Source organism: Triturus cristatus, chromosome 4_1 (assembly GCF_964204655.1).
Source record: "Triturus cristatus chromosome 4_1, aTriCri1.1, whole genome shotgun sequence".
NCBI classification, from domain to species: Eukaryota; Metazoa; Chordata; class Amphibia; order Caudata; family Salamandridae; genus Triturus; species Triturus cristatus.
Genome location: NC_140585.1, coordinates 1,267,495,845 through 1,267,516,692, shown reverse-complemented (window position 1 = coordinate 1,267,516,692; position 20,848 = coordinate 1,267,495,845). Strand labels below are relative to the sequence as shown.

At 45.5% G+C, this 20,848-nt stretch overlaps 1 protein-coding gene across 2 annotated transcripts in view; it reads left to right on the top strand.

Annotated features, from left to right (window-relative positions):
- LOC146856561 (gametocyte-specific factor 1-like) overlaps positions 1–20,848 on the top strand; it is a 622,279-nt gene that overhangs the window by 279,674 nt on the left and 321,757 nt on the right. The window contains exon 7 of one of the 2 annotated variants that reach the window (XM_085650744.1): positions 11,803–11,863. The exons of the other annotated variant lie outside the window; for it this stretch is intronic. Within the exon in view, the coding sequence (XP_085506870.1) occupies positions 11,803–11,863 (61 nt within the window). The remainder of the gene's footprint in view (positions 1–11,802; positions 11,864–20,848) is intronic. 2 annotated transcript variants of the gene reach the window in all.

Here is a 20,848-nt window from a genome sequence, read left to right as displayed (position 1 = left end):
CGCCTGGAGAAAAAGTACAAAGCTCCGGATTCTTCCCCAGCCTGCTTAGTGTCTCAACCTAAGCCGGACCAGTGATTACACAAGCGGCACAGCGCCGCTCCAAAAATCCATCATCTCCAATGTTGGCGCCTCCGGATCGCGACGGCCGTCGCCTGGATGCCATTGGCAAGAAGTTCTCAACCATGGCTTCAACAACGGTCCGGGTTGCGAATTCTTTGGCAATCCTCGGCCGTTACCATAGACAAATGTGGTCGGACATGGCTGCTTTGGTCAAGCTTATACCGGAAGATTCTAGAGCGGAAGCTCTAAAGATCCTGCAAGAGGGTGAGAGGGCGTCATCCGAAATCGACTGCTCTGTCGACATTGCATCCACCGGTTTCCGTCAATTGGCGGGAGCAGCTGTCCTAAGAAGACAGGGTTGGCTTCGATCAACCTCATTCCGGCAAGAGGTCCAGGCTAAGATTCTGGACATGCCGTATGACGGAGAGTCATTATTCGGCCAGCATGTGGAGGATGCTTTGCAAACCGTAAAAAAGGACACGGATACGGCTCGTTCCCTCGGCACTCTTCAGTTTAGGAAGCAGCCCTTTCGAGGTGCGCGCGGCCGCGGCACCTCCTCTTCCTTTCGTGGGTCCTCTTCCCAGTACCGCTCCTACCACCAAGGACAACAGCGATACTCTACACAACCACAGCAGTCCTACAGACAGCAGTCTGGCAGATCATATAGAGGGAAGTCAAATTACAGAGGGAATTCTACCAAAAAACAGTGACTGTGTACGGCAAAAGTTCCCTTTTCCCAGTTGTCCTCTAGTTCCTGTTGGAGGACGAATCTCCCAGTTCTTTTCAACTTGGTCCTTAATCACTTCGGACCGCTGGGTTCTGGATATTATTTCAAGGGGCCACGCCCTAGAGTTTGTGAAGGTTCCTCCACGCACCCCTCCATCCGGACCTCCTCCCGCCCATCTCAAAGAACTTTTCAATCCGATCCAAATAATGCTAAACAAGGGTGCCATCGAAGTGGTTCCGAAATATCAAAGAGGGTTGGGGTTCTATTCCCGTTTTTTCCTCATACTAAAGAAATCAGGGGAGTGGCGCCCCATCCTCGATCTAAGGTCGCTCAACAAATTTCTCAAGACCCAATCCTTCCGAATGCTCACATTAAAGGACATCCTCCAATTCTTCTCTCAGGAGGATTTCATGACAACGATCGATCTGCAGGATGCATATTTCCATGTGCCCATTCTGCCACGCCACAGGAAATACCTACGATTTCGAGTGGGTCACAGAGATTTCCAATTCAAGGTCCTACCCTTCGGACTCTGCTCCGCGCCACGGGTCTTTACGAAATTCCTGGCCCCGGTGGTGGCTCATTTAAGGCAAGCGGGTATTCAAATATACCCTTACCTGGACGATTGTCTCATCAAATCTCAATCCTCTCACCAAGCGGCCCTCGATACTCAGCGCTGTCTCGATCTGTTCCAGTCCCTGGGTTTGTCGATCAATGTGCAAAAATCTCAACTCACGCCGGCTATGTGCAAGACCTTTCTCGGCGCTTCTATCAATACGAGCACAGCCATGGCTTTCGCTTCAGCAGAGCGTCAAGCGCGGATTCAACAGCTTGCAAGCTCCATCGCAGCAAAGCAGTCAGTTTCAGTCCGCACATTGAAATCCTTTCTGGGAATGGCGTCCTCATGCATCGCTTTGATCCCACATTGCAGACTAAAGAGTCGTATCATTCAGGAGGAATTAGACAAGCAGTGGCGCCAGGTTTCCGGTTCCTTCAACGATCAGCTCGTGGTGTCACCCCGCATGGCTCAAGCGCTGCATTGGTGGACCCGTCCTGCCAACATCGCAGCAGGAACCTCTTTTCTGTTGACAACCCCAGAACTCGTCCTTACCACGGACGCATCCATGGAGGGTTGGGGCGCACATTTTCAAGATCTATCCGTCAAGGGCCAATGGTCGGCGGCTCAGCGTTGCTGGCACATCAACAGATTGGAACTGATGGCCATTTTCTTGGCGTTGAAATCCTTCCGCCTCCAGTTCCAGGGGAAGTCAGTCCTCATTCAGACGGACAACACCACTTGCATGCACTACCGGAACAAACAGGGCGGGACAAGATCTCCACTGCTCTCCCGTCTGGCGCAGAGGATTTGGAGTTGGGCCATACTCCATCAGATAACGCTACAGGCAATTCACCTGCCCGGCATTTCCAATACTCTGGCGGATGCACTCAGTCGGTCAGCATCATCAACCCACGAGTGGGAATTACATCAACCGACTCTGGAATTAGTCTTCAACCTCTGGGGTCACCCGACAATCGACCTTTTCGCAACCCCTCAGAATACAAAATGCCGGTTCTACGCAAGCTGGTTTCCCCACAAAGGGTCGTGCGGAAATGCCCTTTCGATCAATTGGTACGGGATATTTGCGTACGCTTTTCCGCCGATTCCTCTGATTCCGCGAGTGTTGCGGAAGATGAGACAACAACCGTGCCATGTACTCCTCATAGCTCCACGGTGGCCTCGGCAGGCATGGGTTTCGGAGTTGCTTCTCCTATCCCAATGCGAGCCCATCCTTCTTCACCTGAAGCCGGATCTGCTGACAATGAACAATGGTCGGATATGCCATCCGAATCCCAGCTCTCTCAGCTTGTCGGCTTGGAACCTGAACACCTTGAATTTGCTCATTTGAACATTCCTCCAGCCTGCAGGGAGGTGTTAGCTAAGGCAAGAGCTCCTTCCACAGTGAAAACGTATAAGCTCAAATGGAAGCGATTTTGTCTTTGGTGTGCTTCCGCCCACATACATCCAGTGCACGCTCCCCCAGAACACATTCTGCCGTTCTTCCTATAACTAGCGCAGTCTGGATTATCGCACTCTACCTTAAAGGTCTTTCTAGCGGCAATATCTCGCTTCCGACAAGACGGCTCGTCCTCTCTCTATTCGTCCAGAGTCATACAGCAATTTTTCAAGGGTCTCTTCCGAATGTTCCCGCCCATCCGGCGTCCTCCACCCACGTGGCGCCTGAACATCGTACTGGCTCAGCTCAACTTCGAACCTATCCACTCAGCGGATGTCAAATTTTTAACTTGGAAAGTGGCCCTCCTCCTTGCTCTGACCTCTTCCCGCAGAGTCAGTGACATTCACGCCTTTACAATAAAACCTCCGTTCCTTCAATTCAGATCGGACTGTGTCATTCTCCGCACTAATCCGGTTCTTCTACCTAAAGTGCCATCCGATTTCCATCTTAACGAACCAGTGCTCTTAAAAACTTTTTTCCCGCATCCACAAACTCCGGCGGAGCAAAGCTTACACTCTCTGGACTTAAAGAGATGTCTTAAATTCTACATTAGCAGAACTCAATCCTTTCGCAAATCTGACCAGTTTTTTGTGGCCTACGGGCGTGCTTGCAAAGGACAATCGGTCACCAAACCCACGATTGCCCGTTGGGTTTCATCAGCAATCTCTTTTTGCCATAAAGGGCTGGTAAGCCTCTTTCTTCTGGAGTGAGGGCTCATTCAACGAGGGCTATATCATCTTCCACTGCCCTGTTCGCTGGTGTGCCCATCCATCAGATATGCCGGGCGGCTACGTGGTCCAGCAGGCACACGTTTACGAAGCACTACTGTCTGGAATCGATTAATGAAGCAGACACGGCTGTGGGACAGGCAGTTCTACGGAATCTGTTTAAATAAGGTGAGCCTCTGCTACTTCCCTCCTCCTGGGGTATTCTTAATTGCGTTCTAAATACATTGTCATTGTATTTCATGCAAGATCAATACGGCTTGGTCAGCCGAATACTGTTTACTGCTTACTATTCTATTCAAGCATGTGAATCTATGAAAGACACCCCAAATACTGGAGAAGAACAAATGTTACCTGTAAACTGTGGTTCTCCAGTATTGGTGTCTTTCATAGATTCACATGCGACCCACCCTCCTCCCCTCAGAGGCTCTCTTCTCCGCTTTCGGCTCTTTTGTCACTCTCGTGCTCGAAAATCTGAGGGTCTGAGCCTCTGAGGAGAAGGTTCTAGAGGGTGCTAGCGCCTGATTGGCTGGAGTTTGGACTATAAAATGACAGTGATATGTCAGTAAAGTGATTCTTTTTCTCAATGCTTTCTTATGTCTCAATGCTATCCTATGGTATTTTTACTTGATATGTTATTTGAACTATATATATATAAAGTTTATTTGGGTATGTATATACTCTTATGTGGTTTATGTATGTATATATATATATATACATGATACTTATTGCTTTTTATATACCGTGGGACTCCCACTTCGACGACGGGGAATATTCAAGCATGTGAATCTTATGAAAGACACCAATACTGGAGAACCACAGTTTACAGGTAAGTAACATTTGTTCATAGTGCTCACAAGGCTAATGGGACCACCTTTTGAACCCTTGCATAAATGCGAACTGCAATTCCTCACATGGAAAACCGCTTTCCTTGTAGCCATCACCTCCCTTAGAAGGGTCAGTGAAATACAAGCACTTACTATACAATAACCTTTTCTCCAAATGCACCCGAACAAGGTTCTCCTACGTACCAACCCAAAATTCCTACCCAAAGTCATCTCACCCTTTCATCTAAACCAATCGGTAGAATTACCAGGGTTTTTTCTCCCAACCTCAAACTGTTGCAGAAAGGGCTCTACACACACTGGATGTTAAAAGGGCCTTGCTTTACTATATCCAGAGAACACAACCTTTCAGGAAGACAAAGCAATCGTTTGTCTCTTTCTCTCCACCTCATAAAGGCAACCCCATCTCTAAATCGGGGATAGCTAGGTGGATTGTAAAATGCATAAAGATTTGCTACCACAAAGCAAAACGCACGCTATCTGTTCCCCCTAAAGCCCACTCTACAAGAAAGATAGGGGCTTCTATGGCTTTTCTAGGGAACATCCCATTAGATGATATCTGCAAGGCAGCTACATGGTCAACACCGCACACTTTCACTAAACATTACTGTGTAGATGTGCAAACCAAGCAACAAGCTAGTGTGGGCCAGGCTGTACTAAAAACACTGTTCCAAACCACTGCAACGGATGCCGGTGGTCACCGCTAAGGTTGGGAACTGCTATATAGTCTATGCAAAAGTGTGTAATCTGCAGCTCATATGCCTCGAACGGAATATGCTACTTGTAGGAGAGTAGGGTCTGCTTTCTATGTTCACCCCCACTTTTTGCTTTTGCTTTACTGGTTTTCGACTTAGATGTGGCTGTGGGCCTGCTAATCAGACCCACAGCCCTGCTGTTCTCTCTCTAAATTAATACTATGTACTTTAGGTGCATAACCCATTTGGATAGGATCACCTTATTGGCCCCTGTACAGAGTACCCTAGGTACCCAGGGCATAGGTGTACCCTAGGCCTACCAGGGGCTGCAGCATGTATTATGCCACCCCTGGCCTGGCCTTCCATTTTGACACAACTGGCTGATCACTCAGCTGGGGCAAGGTCGTGTAATCACCCCTTGCTTAGGTGTAGTATTCCTATACCTAACTTACATATAGACACATGTGTACCTATCAGTCACTCCTATGGCAGGCCTTGACAATCCTGGAGGCAGAGTGCTTGGTAACATGTGAGATGGTGCTCTAGCATGAGCTGAGCCTGTCTGCAGCTTTCGGAACCTTGTCCTTATAGCTGTTCTATGATATAGCCTACCATATACTCTTAAAGTGCCTTATAATCTTAGACGGTTATGGTAACTATGGTTTGGCTTTATCAAAACATGTCGTGTAAGGTGTCTAACACTCGGGAATAATACCCCCATGCCATTTCTGGACATGAGAATATTATTCCCCCCTTCTAGAGGGAAAGACATGTTAAAATCATACTTCAACTGTTAGCCTCTGACCAAAGCCTCAGCATCACAAAATGGATGCTGCTGCCACGACACAAGTCTGACCTCCTGCAGCTGGGAGTGATCCCAGCCAGGGAGGCCTGGACAATAGGTTTCCTGCTTGGGGAGGTGCTAGCACCTCCCCAGACAGCCTTTAGTGTATTGGGGCAGGGTGGGCTGAAAGGAATGAGACATGCCTGGGGCACACAAGGTGTTCCTTGCATAGTCCAGTTCAAACCGGCGCTGGGGCACTCCAGCCCCAGCTCTGGCGCGAAACTGGACAAAGGGAAGTGGGTGTAACCACCCCCTCCCAGGTCCCACCCATAAGGCGTGACCTAGCAGGTATCCCAGCCCCCCAGATTAGTATAAGAGTGGGAGTTGGGCCTCAAGACTTTAGATTATCCTGAACCTGCAAAACTGAACAGAAACTCTGGACCTTCGACATTCGACGAAAGAAGAAGACTGAAGAATCTCCCTTGTGGCCAAGGAGTGGCTACCCTGTGCAAACAGGCACCATCAAGAGACTACCCTTTGCTTTGCGACCGTTCTACGAGGAACCGACTGCAGAGCCCGACCAGAGCCTTGACTTCCAGACTTCTCCGACCCTCATCCACATCTGCAGCAGAGCTGAGATCCGTGGAGGCGACGAGCGACGTGGGACCGGCTACCTGGGAAAAGTGGCTAGTAACTTACAGCGCAGCTTCTGAGGTACCCTCGAAGTTGTGCACCGGGGATTGAGAAGCCCCAACCCCAAGCACCATCTGCACCGAAGATCAGCCCCCCACACTCCACGAGTCCTGCGTGGGGCCCTTCAGCATTTTCCTGCTTGCCGCGTCTGTCCGGTTGCTTGCCCGCTGGCTAGTGGCCTCTGTGACGACGCACCCTGAAATCTTCTGCGCTGGTTTGGCTCCTCCAGACTGGCTCCCGCTTCTCTGCAAAGAAGAAGCACCCCAGACCTTCCTGGTCTGCACCAGAAGCAAGTCCTTTGTTCTTCGTGGGTTCCGCTTGCCAAGGCTTGGTGAGTCCTAGTCCAACTTCGACGCCGCCGACAGCAAGAGCCTTCGTGGGACAGCTCGCCTCCTGGTCCTGGTCGTCCTCGACGCTCCCTGGTCCTCCTGGCTGCAGCGACAAGCTTCACCTCCACCTGCAACTCTTCACGACATCGCCTGGTTCCTTCCTGGTTCCACGTGGTCACTGGCTAGTGACCTTGACTCTGTCCCTTCTGCTTGCAGGTTTCTTCTCTTCTTGATCCCAGCCTTGGGATCCACCGGACACTCTCCCCTGACTGCCTGTCAGCATCTTTCTTCAGGCATCCATAGGAGTCGACGACGAAAACGACGCATCTTCACCCCTATGCACCCGCAGCCTGTGGGCTAGGTAACTTGGGTACTCCGGTGCTCATCAGGATAGTGACTATCCTAGTGTCTAGTTTTCAAGTCTCAACTTCCTAGCTACTCCGGAAGTGTCCTAAATCTACCGTTTTCTAAACTGTACTATTGCTATTGACTTTTACGCATTACGCGTGAGTGTTTCCACTCTGCCCACGAATCCCGTGGGCCTCCCACTTCCTAACTAACGCTAGTGTAGTGTAGCCCCAGCGATTCCCTAGGCCTAGGCCTATTCTATTTCCGTGACAGTGGTTCTTATACCACTTATTTAGTATATGGTTTGCGTGGCCCCTAGGGCCTAACTGTATTACTTACCTGTGTGACTTACTGTATGCATTAATAAGACTGTGTTGTACTTACCTCTAATCTCATAAAGAGTGCTGAGGGTTTGCTTAGAATAAATACACTTTATTTTATATATATATCTGTTGTGGTGTCCTTTCATTTGGTATTCAGGGGATTATATATGGTATCACAGCTGGCTTCACATGCCATTCAGAGTTTAGCCTAAGACTGCTCTTGTCCATGCTACCACTAGGATAGCTGGTCTATAAGGTTGACTTTACAACCAATCACCATAAGGGTATTTGGACTGATATAAGGTGTACACTATAACTAGTGACATCATACATCAGGCCAACTTCTCACACTACTTACCAGTATGCATCTGTTCTTGGCATGTAGAGCTGCAGATCTACACACGCCCACCCACCTCCCCGGCTACCTGTATCTGTTCCAGTCTATCTTATTTAGATACAACACACATGGGTTTCTTCACTGTTATTACTACGCTCCATCTTTTCCTGTTGGCGAAAAACAATCTGAGGATGGAGCCGAAGCCCATGCGCAATACGAACCAAGGGAAGAGTCACCGACCTCATGACTTCCAAAGACTTTCCAAGAGGAAAAACAAACTGCAAACATCCGGGCCCAACACCAGATGGTGATCTATGCAAAAGTGTGTAGATCTGCAGCTCTACATGTCAAGAACAGATGCATACTGGTAAGTAGCACATTCCTTTCTTTCTTCTTTCTATTGAATCCTGTGCCTAAGTATGGTTGTGGAGAGAGTTTGTCATAGCTGTGAACCACAAACCATCCGTGGGCTCTTTCTGTAAGTGCCGCCTTGTCTTCTACTAATGATAGCTTTTTCGCTGTCTTGTTAACAATTTCTTTAAAACAATGATAAGACCCTGAGGCGGGCCAAAGTTCCTTGAGACCCAGACGTTCTAGTGATGCTATCAAATAGGTCCTTGCTCCACACTCCTTCTTTAGATGTATTTAATTCCATAGATATGAGTTCAGTGTTCCTTTTTCAGAATTTTTTTATCCTATACCAGGTCTTAACATATGCTCCTTTGCGGGCTATTTCTTGACTTTGCATGCTGAATTCTAGCCTTATTTGGGCTGGCGAGACGTACTTTGGTAAATTAAATATTATCCTGGCAGCTCTTGAGACAGTTCTGTCCAAAGTGAGTGCATCTCTTCCCCTCAGACACTCACTCCCATATGTGATTGCCGGGGTGAGTTTTGCTTGCCAGACTTGTAGCAGTGGAATAAGGCTCGGGCCGGCCGTTTTCTGTTTGATTGATTTTATGGCTACCGCTATTGTAATGCCTCTTCTTTTAATTGCTTCTTTTTGTAAATTGAAAGACCCCTTGTTATCCATGATCACACCTAGATACTTATATCTGTCAACTACTTTGATTAGTGAATCTGCCATATACCAGGAGTATTTAGAGGTTTCCTTCTTTGGGTGTATCCTCATAACCTTCGTTTTGTCATGATTAATAGTTAATCCGTTAGATATTGAATATCGACTAGTTGTGTCCAATAAGTGTTGGAGACCGATGGGGGTCTGGCTGACCAGTACGAGATTGTCTGCGTACAAGAGGTTAGAAAGCAAAAGCCCTCCCAGCTTTGGCGGATGAGAATTGCAAATATCCAATTCTGACGAAAGACATAAATAAGTTGAAGAGCGTTAGTGCCAGGACCCACCCCTGTTTAAGCCCCATGGTTGTCGGAATTTTCCTGGACAAATACTTTCCATCCCCTAGCTTTACTTGGACCCATGTATTTGTGTGAAGCAATATTAACTGGTTTAGGTGAGCAGCTGGTATTTTCATTTCCTTGAGTTTGTGCCAGAGTTTACTTCTATCGATTTTGTCGAAAGCTGACGAATAGTCGATAAAGCACATCAATAGCGGAAGTTTTGCTGACTTGGCCCTGTCTATCAGTAGGGATAATGCAAGAATATTAGTGGTTGTCCCCATGCCTTTGCAAAAACCTGATTGGTTAATTGGTATTGTTGATTGATCTTCGGCCCAGGCAGTGAGGTCATCCAAGAGCTGGCCAGCGTAATATTTCGCCTCGATATCAATTAAGTCCACAAGCGTATAACTCTTTGCTAAGTTCTTATCCCCGTTCTTGTATATTGGGGATATGATTGACCCCCGCCAGGAGTCCGGGATGATGACGACTCCTCCTATTTGGCCATACAGCGGTAGTAAAGTGGAAACCCAGTATTCCGGGTCCATTTTGAATAGAATTGGTGGAATCCCGTTAGGGCCCGGAGCGCCGTCTCTCTTGCCCTTTGCTATCCTATTCTTAATCTGTATAGTTGTGAATAAAAGATGATTGTTTCCAGTTAGTTCATTACAATGTATGGGGAGTGGCACTAGTATATTACTGGAGGACTGCCTCCGTGGAGCATTAAAGTGTTGATGCAGGTGCGAGGCCCAGGCTTCTTCTGATGGGTGGTAATTTACTCTTTGCACATTCTGGATGGCTAAGCTATTTACTGTTCGCCAAAATCTTGCACTATTATTCATCTTGGTATCATACAGTAGCCTCACCCATAGATTATCATCTTTTTCCCTCTTCACCTGCCAGATTTCTTTTTTCTTTTTTGCTTTTAATTGCGATTGCTCCCTTTGTAAAATGGGATCATGGCCTGTGCGCCGAAGATTACGTATTAATTTATTTATTGCATTCTTGAGCTTGCGGAGGTTTGGATTTACAAAGTTTGGAGATTGGTTATCCTAACGGACTGGCAGACTGCTTGTCAATGAAACTGGGGGAAAACTTGGCATATTCACTGCTCCCAATGTTTTGGCTAGGTGTTCCCAGTATGCTATCATATTTTCCTTTTTGCGTCTGTCTGTTCCCTTTTCTCCCATATTGCCTTTGCTGTTGATAATAGTTCTTCTGGGCGATTAGTTTTAATTTTTAGCCTCTTGAAATTATCCATATAAATAGACTCTGGGTCCTCTACTGGCATATCTAATGAAGTTCTGGATAGTCTTGTAGAGATTACTTGTGGCAAATGATCGCTTTGATCTTGGGCCCCAATCTGGAAGTCTATGATCCTGCTTAAGAATGAGAGGGATACAAAAGTATAATCTATCAACGTATCTGAAGTTGCGCTGTAGAATGTTGCCGCCGGGGGCTGATCTCCAGGAAAGCGCCCATTTAGAGCCACAAGGCTTAGATGTTCCAGTTCTCGATAGTGCTGCTTTTTCTCTCTGTACCATAATGCCTTACGGTGTGAACCATTACTTCTATCTTCTTATAATTAAAAAAAAAAAAGCCCTGGGGTGGGCATTTACTTAGTGTCCTTATTTCTTCATTGCTACAGTTCTGCTGATGTACCCCCACCTCCCTGATATGCCTTGGACTGCTACCCTATGAGTCCATCGTAGTAGGGGGGTTTACTTGACCCACTTTGCAGCACCATTGTATGAAGGACCCCAGACATCAGTTGCCATCCATGGTTGCTTTCCCTGGGTGGTAACCCCCTCCCTCCACCAAGCAGATCTTTCAGAGGCAAAGACTGATCCCCAATCTATTGCCCTGTCAAAGCACAGCCATGTGGACAGCTGTCTCCCCTCCCTATCCTTTAGAGTCTCTCCTGGAGCAAAGCCTTCTGAGGGGAAAGATCATGCTTTTGTGCATCATCTGTGTAGATTTTTGTCCACCGGAAGAGCAGGAATGTCGATAATAATCACGGGGAAGGCTTCCATTGCCCAGAAAATGAAGGTTTTCCACTTTATTACCCTACAGAAAATTTGAATAGAATGAAAGCTGAAGACTGGGCTGATTCAAGTCCAGGAAGAACAGAAAATTATCAGGATATGGTCCTAGCAAGATTAGAGACGACCTCTTCTCAGAAACTCTCACACAAAACCTGTGGTAGAAATCCAAGCTATGGTGGCTTCTTTGAAGAGAAGTAGAGCTCAACCCTTTCACTCGTTGGCTGAAGTTTGGGTTGTTTGAGATGAGGTGGATGATCTACTAAAACACTTGTTAAGGCCTGTGGTCAGTTTATCTCCGTTTACTGCCATTTAAAGTAACAAGGGTTTCCCAGCATGACAACAGGGTTAGAATCAACAATTATATGAGACGTTGGAGACCTGGAGTTACGAGTAAGGAACTAATTTCTGTCTTTTCAGGTTTTATTCCACTCTGCCAAAGATGTTTCTGTGACCATGTACCACAAATGAAGGTTTGAGACTACTAGTGTAGAGGTGACTTTTTTTCTTTTCTTTTTCCCAACAGACTTAAAGCAACAGTCTTGTCCAGCATTTATTTGGGGTACCGCGAATTGTGCCGTAAACAGGTACAACTTGATTTTAGTATTACTTAAAATGCAATACTGCAAAACTCTATTACTGGTGGCTGTGTACTTACAAGACGTGACAAATGTAGTTGTAATTTCGCTGCATATTTGATTAACGTAATAGTAAATATTCCTAGAAATTAAGTTTTAAAAAATGTATTGCAATAATTCAAATCTGCTGGTCAAAATTTATGTAGCAAGAAAGTACAGTTACTTAACTTGCCAGTATGATGAAGGAAAACGTGAAGCCAATTGCGAAAAATAGAACAAATAAAGATGAATTTTCTATCGCTGTGCATCTTTGTTAGATTCGCATACTTGAATTGCTCCTTGTCCTCAGCCTGTGAATCTTCAGTAGTGAAAGTGAAATGACAGTGATAACACTTAACATTTGACCTTATGCAACTAGTTCACCTCGTGTGACCCCCATGCTGACCAGTGAAATGGCAAATGGCTTCCATAGCTCAGATTTTCATATTTAAAGGAACAAATGAGCGTTATTAGTAAGGGTTGGAGGTGAAGTAACGTGATTCTAGAACAAATACTTTCGCACGATAACTTGTTGAACGTCTAACTTTTTATTACTGGTATTCAATCTTAGATTCACCTGCTATGGCATATCAAGAGAAGCAAGTACTCTAGTCCAATGCGCAAAGAAGACTAGTAACCTCTAGGTGTCATTATTTTTTCATCTCCATCAGCAGAACTGGCTTTTTCCCAATTGGCCTTTTTTACTAGTCAGAACTGTTGGATAGTCCTGCTCATGCACACAATCTGAGAATTTTTAAAAAGCATTATATGTAACAGAAAAATTAAAAATGGGGATAAGCAGTTTTTTTTCATGAGAAATAATTTTGGAAACCCTTCTGTGTACTACATAGGTAAATTTCCATTCATTTTTCTTAATAAAAAAGGCAAATCCAAATAAAACTAGGCATTGTGTGGAATAGATGGCCAGAAAACCTGTTTGTTATACCAAAAGAAAACTGATGCTGTTTAGGTAGATAAGCTATTGTCTTTAAGGGTTGCCAAATTGACATTGCTCCTGGAGGAAATCTGTCTTTTGTGCATGGTCACCTAAGATTTTTCACCTTTTGCTGGACCAGTTTTGATTTGAGCTCGCCATAGAACTCTGTGCACTTTACCCCTGCTAACCATTAGTAAAGTGCCTGTGCTCCGTGTTTTTTTTAAAATAAACGTTATCACATTTTGCAGCAAAACAAGATAACATCAACCGCCCATAGAAGTCTAGTGCAGTATTGTAGTTGTGACACAGATCCATCATCGCATCAATCAAAGGAGTAAGTTAGAATGTAATACCTTTAAGCATGGTTAAATTAGCTTATTCCTAATTGAAACCTGTGAGAAGTTGGCGTGGCATATGCTGGTCACTAGTTATAGTGGCCACCTTGCACCAGTCCAATTCGACTCTTATGGTAGATAGGTTTAAGACAACCTTTTAAAGAAAGCTATCCTAGTGGTAGCTGTGGAGAGCAGCCTTCAGGCTAAGTCTCAGAGGAATGTAAAGCAGCTTGGTTTACCTTATCTCTTGAATTACCAAATGAAAGGACACCACACAGGTATATATATCAAATATATATGTATTTATTACTAGACACACTCTACTAATGTCTTTGAGATTAAAAGCCAGATACACATTCAAATGTCAACGTTTCACAATAAATTAAGCACAAATATGGCTGGAGCCCTAGGGGCGTATCAGACCATATTCTAAAAAAAGGTATAAGAATGTCGACTTGCAAAATGACAAGGCCTAGTGCCTGGGGAATCGATGGGGCTTCACTACTGCAGTGTTAGCAGGTAAGTAACAGGCCCACGGGAGACGCGTGCAGTGTGTGAACACAGCCGCGGGTTCCCTATTGATTACAATGGTGCAAGTCGCGGTTTGATTTGTAAAGTTTTAGGGTACTTCGAGGAAGTCTACAATCAAGCCACTTACAAGGTAAGTACTTCGAGGGCCAACACACACTAGGGCACCGGAGTGCACGAGTTACCTCACCCAGGGAAGCCGGGTGCATAGGTGTCTTTTGGTGTTGGGTCGCGTCGCTGTTTTCTATGGAGACCAAAGAAGACTTGCTGCTTGCGTCGACTGAAGAAGTGTCCGGTGGAATCCAAGGGTGGATTCAAGATGAAGAAGACCTGAAAATTAAAGGGACCGTGTTCAAAGTCACTTGCCAGTGACCGGTGGCCAGGTAGATGGATGACCACGGATGTCGGGTGATTTCAGGTCGTCAATGGTGTTTTGACTCTTCATTCACAAGGTCCAGGAGGGATCGACGATGACTAGCAGCTGGATTCGGAGTGTCCCACGACGTCTGCAGCTGACTGCGGTGTCGGCAACCGGATTGGAGCCAACAAGCCTTGGCAACTGCAAGTCTTGTGTAAACTGAAGAAAGTCGATGGTGCAGACCAGCAAGGTCTGAGGGACTCACCCAGCGAGGGTAAGTGAGGGCAGGCCTGGAGCAACCAGGGGAGTCCTTTGAGTCGATAAAGTCTTCGGGGGACCCACCAGCCAACAGGCAAGGGATCGCGAAGACGCCTCTTCAGGAAATGCTTCACAGGAGCCCACGGTCACTCGGGACGGGGTAGGCCTCTGATTTTCGCTGCAAAACCCGCTGGAGGCTTGGCCACAAATGGTCCAATGCACAAGTTCGTAGAACGTCGTGAAGGGTTTGCACTCTACAATAGTGCACGGTCCCCGGGTATTGCTGTTCCTCGTCACTCGTGGGGTCCACTCGCCACAGCTCTGCTGGGGAATCACAATGGACGTCGAGTCAGGAAATCTACTTCCGGGGCTGCAAGGACTTCGAACTCCGGCGGGAGCGGGAAAGTTTGCAAACGTAGATTAAGGTTTTTGGTGCCTGCCAAGCAGGGGAGTCACTCCTTGACTCCAAGGTAGTCTTCCAAAGGTACTGGAACATCAAAGGGCCAGGATTCTTCTTTGTAGAGCGTCGTCCAGGGTATCTGATTTGCAATGGCAAAGGTTGCTATCTTATAGTGAAGATAGGGAAGGGACTAGCTCTATGACCACTCCTCTATGAGGGTCAGGGGAGGGGGTGGTTACACTCTCTTCCCTTTGTCCAGTTTCGCGCCAGAGCAGGCGCAGGTAGCCCCTGAACCCGTTTGAGCTGGCATATGCACAGAGGAGCCTACTGCTCCCCCAGTGCAGGACTTCAAAGCACTCTAGGAGTGCACCCACCCACCCCCAATACACTAAATCCTGTCTGGGAGGTTGTGACACCTCCCTGTGACAGGATGCCTTTTGTTGGGCTTCCTCCACTGCGAGTTTCAGTCAGCAGCAGGAGGGCAGCCCAGTGTCTGTGCTGGTGGCATCCATTTTGTGATGCCAGGGCTCTATAGGATTTCTGTCGTTTGGCATGTCGTCCCCTATAGAAGGGTGGGATCATGCTCCCATATCATGGACTGATGTGGGGGTATGATTCCAAGTTGTTTGAGACCAAACACAACATGTTTTGATGCAGTCATTCCAACGTTCGCATTTTAATGCACTTAAGAGTATATGGTTTAACCGCATCCACAAACAGCCATAGAGAATAGACTCTGGTAGCTGCAGAGGGGCCCTGCTCATGCAAAGGCACCCCCTCACATTGTAAACCATGCACCCTGCCCTCAGGATTGATAGGGCCTGCCATAGGGGTGGCTGATAAGTTTATATATGTGTGTATGGTGAGATATAGAAACCTATATCTCTGTGAGGAGTGCTAACACTACCTCACACAGGCTGCAGTAGCAGGCCTGTGGTGTCAGATTGAGAATGCTTTCCAGGGGTGGCATAATACATGCTGCAGCCCCTGGCAGGCCTTTGAAGTGCCTATGCCCTAGGTACCTAAGGTACCATATACTAGGGGCTCATAAGGTACCACAGTATCCAATCACTAGTGCATCTAATATGCACACCAAATCGTTTAGAGAGAACAGAGAGACTGGGGCCCTGATTAGCAGGGTCCCAGCCAGACTATAGCCAGAATCCAGTGTATACATAAGAAAAAAAGTGGGGGCAACATAAGTGCAGATTCTACTTTCCTACAAAACCGCTACTTGCCAAGAAGTCCTAGTATATGGTGAAGAAATTTCACCCGGGGTCGGTAAGTTAAAATGCCACTTGTGGACTCGAGCCCCTTTTTGGGAGATCCACTACAGTGACATGCAAACATGGCTTCAAGCCTACTATTTTAGCTTGACTGCTGCTGCGTAAAACCTTCTGTGTGACCTGTCAAAACCCTTTATGCCAGGATAAAGCTGCTTTTTAAATAAAAATGTCATCCTTATATCGGCCGTGTAGCCCACAAGGCAGAGTGCATAGTATTGAAAAGTAGGGTATGTGACATGCATACGCAAGTGCATATGATTGAACAAAAATTGCAGGCGCTAGAAAGAGAATATGAATTCATGCCCCGCGCTGCCACCCTGGCAACATTGGAGAACAAATTGCAAATTATAAAAACATGGCGAAATGGGAAACTGTGCTACATCTGCTGACACATGGTCAGAGCATGCAGGGACCAAGAGCAACCAGGTCGCACTCTGGCCAATAGGCTAAAATCCACCTGGGGACAAAACTATGTGTTAAAAATCATTGGATGGGATGGATTGTTATGGTTCACCAGCGGTCCTGTCTGCCTTTCCTGACTATTGCACAAGTGTTTATGCATCCCACAAGACGTCCACAGAGATGGCTACCTACTTTGATGACATAACACTGGCGTGGCCATCACTGGGACAATGGGAATATCTGACGCAACCCATAGAGGTGGAGGAGGTGGGTGAGATTATACTGACAGAGACTGATTGGCATTTCGCTATATGCAAATGACATGCTTTTTATGTTCATAATCCCACAAGACCCTTAGCACTGCTCATTAGGGAGTATATCCTGTTTGAAAGACATTGGGCGAAGTCTGTAATACTACCCCAGACGTCTAGTACGACACCAAATACCTTGGAATATCCACTGGAATGGAGCACAGATCCTGTGAAGTACCTGTGGGGCACGGATACAAAGAGACCTTGAGCCAATGATCAGGGAAAACTATATCTGGGCGATAGCGAAAATGGCACACTAGGTGGCAGGATGGTCAAGGATGCCACTATCCCTTGCTGACCATGTAGCAATAATGAAAATTATCATACTGCCATGGTTTCTATACCTGTTTAGCAATATACCCATTGTGTGCCCTAAGGTCCTTTTTAAAACTATACACACACGATAACGCTGGCCTGGGTGGGCAAACACTGCTTCTCTCGTAGGGGATTTCCATGTATAATCATAAGTGTTAAATAGTCCTGCCCGCCTGCAGGGACCTCGGATCACTTTTTCCAACATATCTTCCTAAGTGCTGAAGATCGCCTTTCTTCAGGATGGCCTTGAATAGTCACTTAGTCATTATGGAACATATAGAATTTGGCTACAGTTGTCACATTTCTTCATCTTGGTATACAAAAGGGGATTATCCAAGAAAACATGCAACTAATGCTTAAACTTTGTAAGTTAACATAGAAAATATACTTTCACAAACTTTTTGTTATGTGCGAGAAGGATGAAGAAGTGCAGGGCAGTGTAGCCCATAGGCTGCCATTATAAGGGAAGAAAAAGGAAACTGTGCTTTTAAGAACTGTGAGACCTCGAATAACCCATTTTGCTTAGACAGAGACAGTTCGCTTCCGGGTTGGGGGGATATATATATATATATATATATATATATATATATATATATATATGTGTATTCGATACAACCTTCAACCGAGAGAAGTCAATGGTTGAAATCTGGCCCTGTTTCTGTGCTTCCCAGTTAGATCGTTTCCCCTCGACAAAAACATCAAGAGAATGCCCATTCAAGGCCAAAAAGATCAGGATGGTATACAACTAGGCTACACCATCAAAAAAGGGAACTTAAAAAAGCTACACGGGCACTTCTCAGGCAACCGAATTGGTGCGTGAATACTTTTAAATTGAGCAGTTTAAAACTCTTGAGAAGAAAATACAACATACGAAATATGGAAAGGCAGACATACACACTCTGAGAGTATATGGACCAAGTTGCACTTTGCCAGTAAAACGAACATTTTAAAATCATTCTGGGGACTAATAAATAACCTTGAATACGGTAGCAGAAGAGCGAATAGCACTAACATTACTGATCCAGGCTGGGCAGCCTTTATGCGCAATTTGTATGGGGCCTCTTCAGACATAGCCCCTAGTAATAACTTTAATAATCCTATTTTAAGTCCACCGACCAATGAAAACAGCAGAGCAATCAGAAATGATCGACACCACAACGTAGCCAAATTGCTAGCTATGGAAACATGGAAAGTACGTCAAGTTAAAACTGCAATAAGTAGGAAAAGATCAAATGGCACGCCAGGCCCCAATGGGATTCTGAACTCTGTCTTTATGGCTAAGACAGATCTTTGATTGGAAATCCTGACATCTCTGTTCAATGATGATGTAAAATTTATAACGGTCCCTGAATCATGACAGGGAAGCATAACCCAGCCAATTCATAAAAGTGGTCCACTAGATGATCCAGCTAATTACAGGCTAATTGCCCTAACAGATGTGGAGGCAACATTTTTCAAAGGTTGTCTGCTCAACGAACTGGAAGAATGGGCCGCTAAATAAGAAATTATTCCAATACTCCAAACTGGTTTTCGATGAGTCAACCATTACGAATTTGACCTTGTTGACATAATTATAAAAAGCAAAAGTTATGTTTGTTTTGTTGATCTTAAGTCCACTTTTGATTCTGTTCCCCGCAACTTACTTTGAGCGAAATTATCTGCATGTGGCATTCCAAACCAACTGTTAGATATGATTATATTGTTATATTCTAAGACGTGGGTCCAGGTTAAGGTTGGGGATGGCAGCTATACAACTAGGCGATTCAAAACGTATAGTGGTCTCAAACAAGGTTGTGTCTTAGCCCCTTGTCTTTTTAATCTTTTTATGGCTTATTTACAGTTACATTTCAAAAATGTTAAAGCTCTTTTGCATAACCTTGCAGGACAAAATATAAAATATCTACTGTACACAGATGACACCATCCTGTTAAGTCATACTCCCATAGGTTTACGAAAATTAATAGATTCTTTTAACAACCATATATCAGCCAATGGTTTACTGATGAACACCAAAAAAACAAAAATTATGACGATTGGTTCGATTAAATCAGACATGAAAGTTTGGAATATTAATGGGTTAAAGACTGGAGCTGTAAAATTTTATAAATATTTAGGAATTACATTTGATGACAGATTGTCTTTTAAAGTGCTTTTTCTTAACCTAAAAGCGAAAGCTACAGCGCTGTCTTTTGCTTTTAGAAAGCTGAGAGACACACTGTGATGTCCCAACCGGTCAGCTCCTGCAGCTCTTGTGACCTCAGAGTTGGCTCGATGCACAAAAGGGGTCCACCTCTTGATCGTCTCAATTCTGATTCCTATGATAGCACAGAAGGTTGATATATGATCAAGCGAGGGAAGGAAAGGAAGGGGACAGCAGGGAGGGAGACCTGGAAAGTGAAAGAACAACCAGTTAGTACTGACCCCCTCACTATGGACACGTATCAATACTAAGCCCTTGATATACCTTCTGTTAAATACCTGTAAGGGAAAAGACAGCACCTTCATCTAGTCTTTCGAAAACGATTAGCTATGGTGGATGGTTCCAAGAAACAATAGTATTAACTGTGAATCTGAATAACAAAGATGCAGTTACTATCACTCTAGAGCAACCTCTATAGGATCAACGTTATGCCACTTCCTGTCATACCCACCATTAAATGTGCCTCTTTGAACATCACGGGGATGGCTTCACCAATCTCGTTTAGACCCCTGTTACGATCGGCATGAATAATCAGCAGAAATTAGTTGTTTACATAATAGCGAAAGAAACGTGTCATAAATGTCGCATGAACATGCAAAGGTATATACACTCTTGATACCAAAATGTTATTCGCCGTTACTTTCACGGCTATTTACTCGAACCATGTAATCAGGTCAAACATGCCAGTTCTCAACCCGGCTTCGGCATGTAAAATAAAGAACCAAATCAAACCCGGACGTTTCTCAACACGTCTTCGTCAAAGTCGTAAAACTCAAGTGCCAGTGATTAGGTCGTTTCCCTCACGGCTGATGCACTTGATATTACAAGATAAGCACACAAACTTTGTCTCATGCAATGTCAGCGATGGGAGGGGAGAAGCAAAGAAACCCCCTCCAAAAGAAATCGCTAAGTGAGACCAAAAGCAATTTCCAAAAGTAACATGAACCGGTGCCGTAGCACCCTTACCAGACCCAAGTAGGGAGAGTGCTCCGCTTCCTGACCTCCAATATGAAGCTCGCAGTAGGAATAATCTGCAGCGTCTCACTGACACAGCAAGGTTTAAATGCCCGCCCCTTCCAGAAACACGGACTCCAAGTGCCACCTCTGCTCCGGAAGTGCTAATGGCATGCTGGGAGCGGTAGTTCGTGTTCCCGGCAGAAATGCGGCTTGAACCTGGCAACGTTCCGCGCAGGTAGGACAAGTCGTAACAGAACCATGAACACTTAATTAAGGTAATGAAAGCAAAGCTGATTCCTTCCCTGGCCTATGGGTCAGTTGTTTTCCAAGGAAAAGACTCAAACATTCTTTACAATCTACAGGTAAAAGTCTTCAAATCGGTTTTCAGGGTTCCAAAGAACATCGGGCATGCCAATGTCCGATTGGAATTTGGTCTGAAAAGACAATCTTTAATACGACAATCTGCTTTTTAACATTTATTAATGTTTGTTCAGACCCCGGCACACTTGCGAATTTGTGCTGGCAGGAAATAATTGAATATGAGCACGCTGAGGGTTGAAGATCTTATTTAACGGAGAGCCTAAATAACTTTTAAGTCTCAGCCTTTTGAATATGTAGCTAGAAATAAAGCAGTGTTCAGACGGACACTTAACCAATCAGCTCATTTC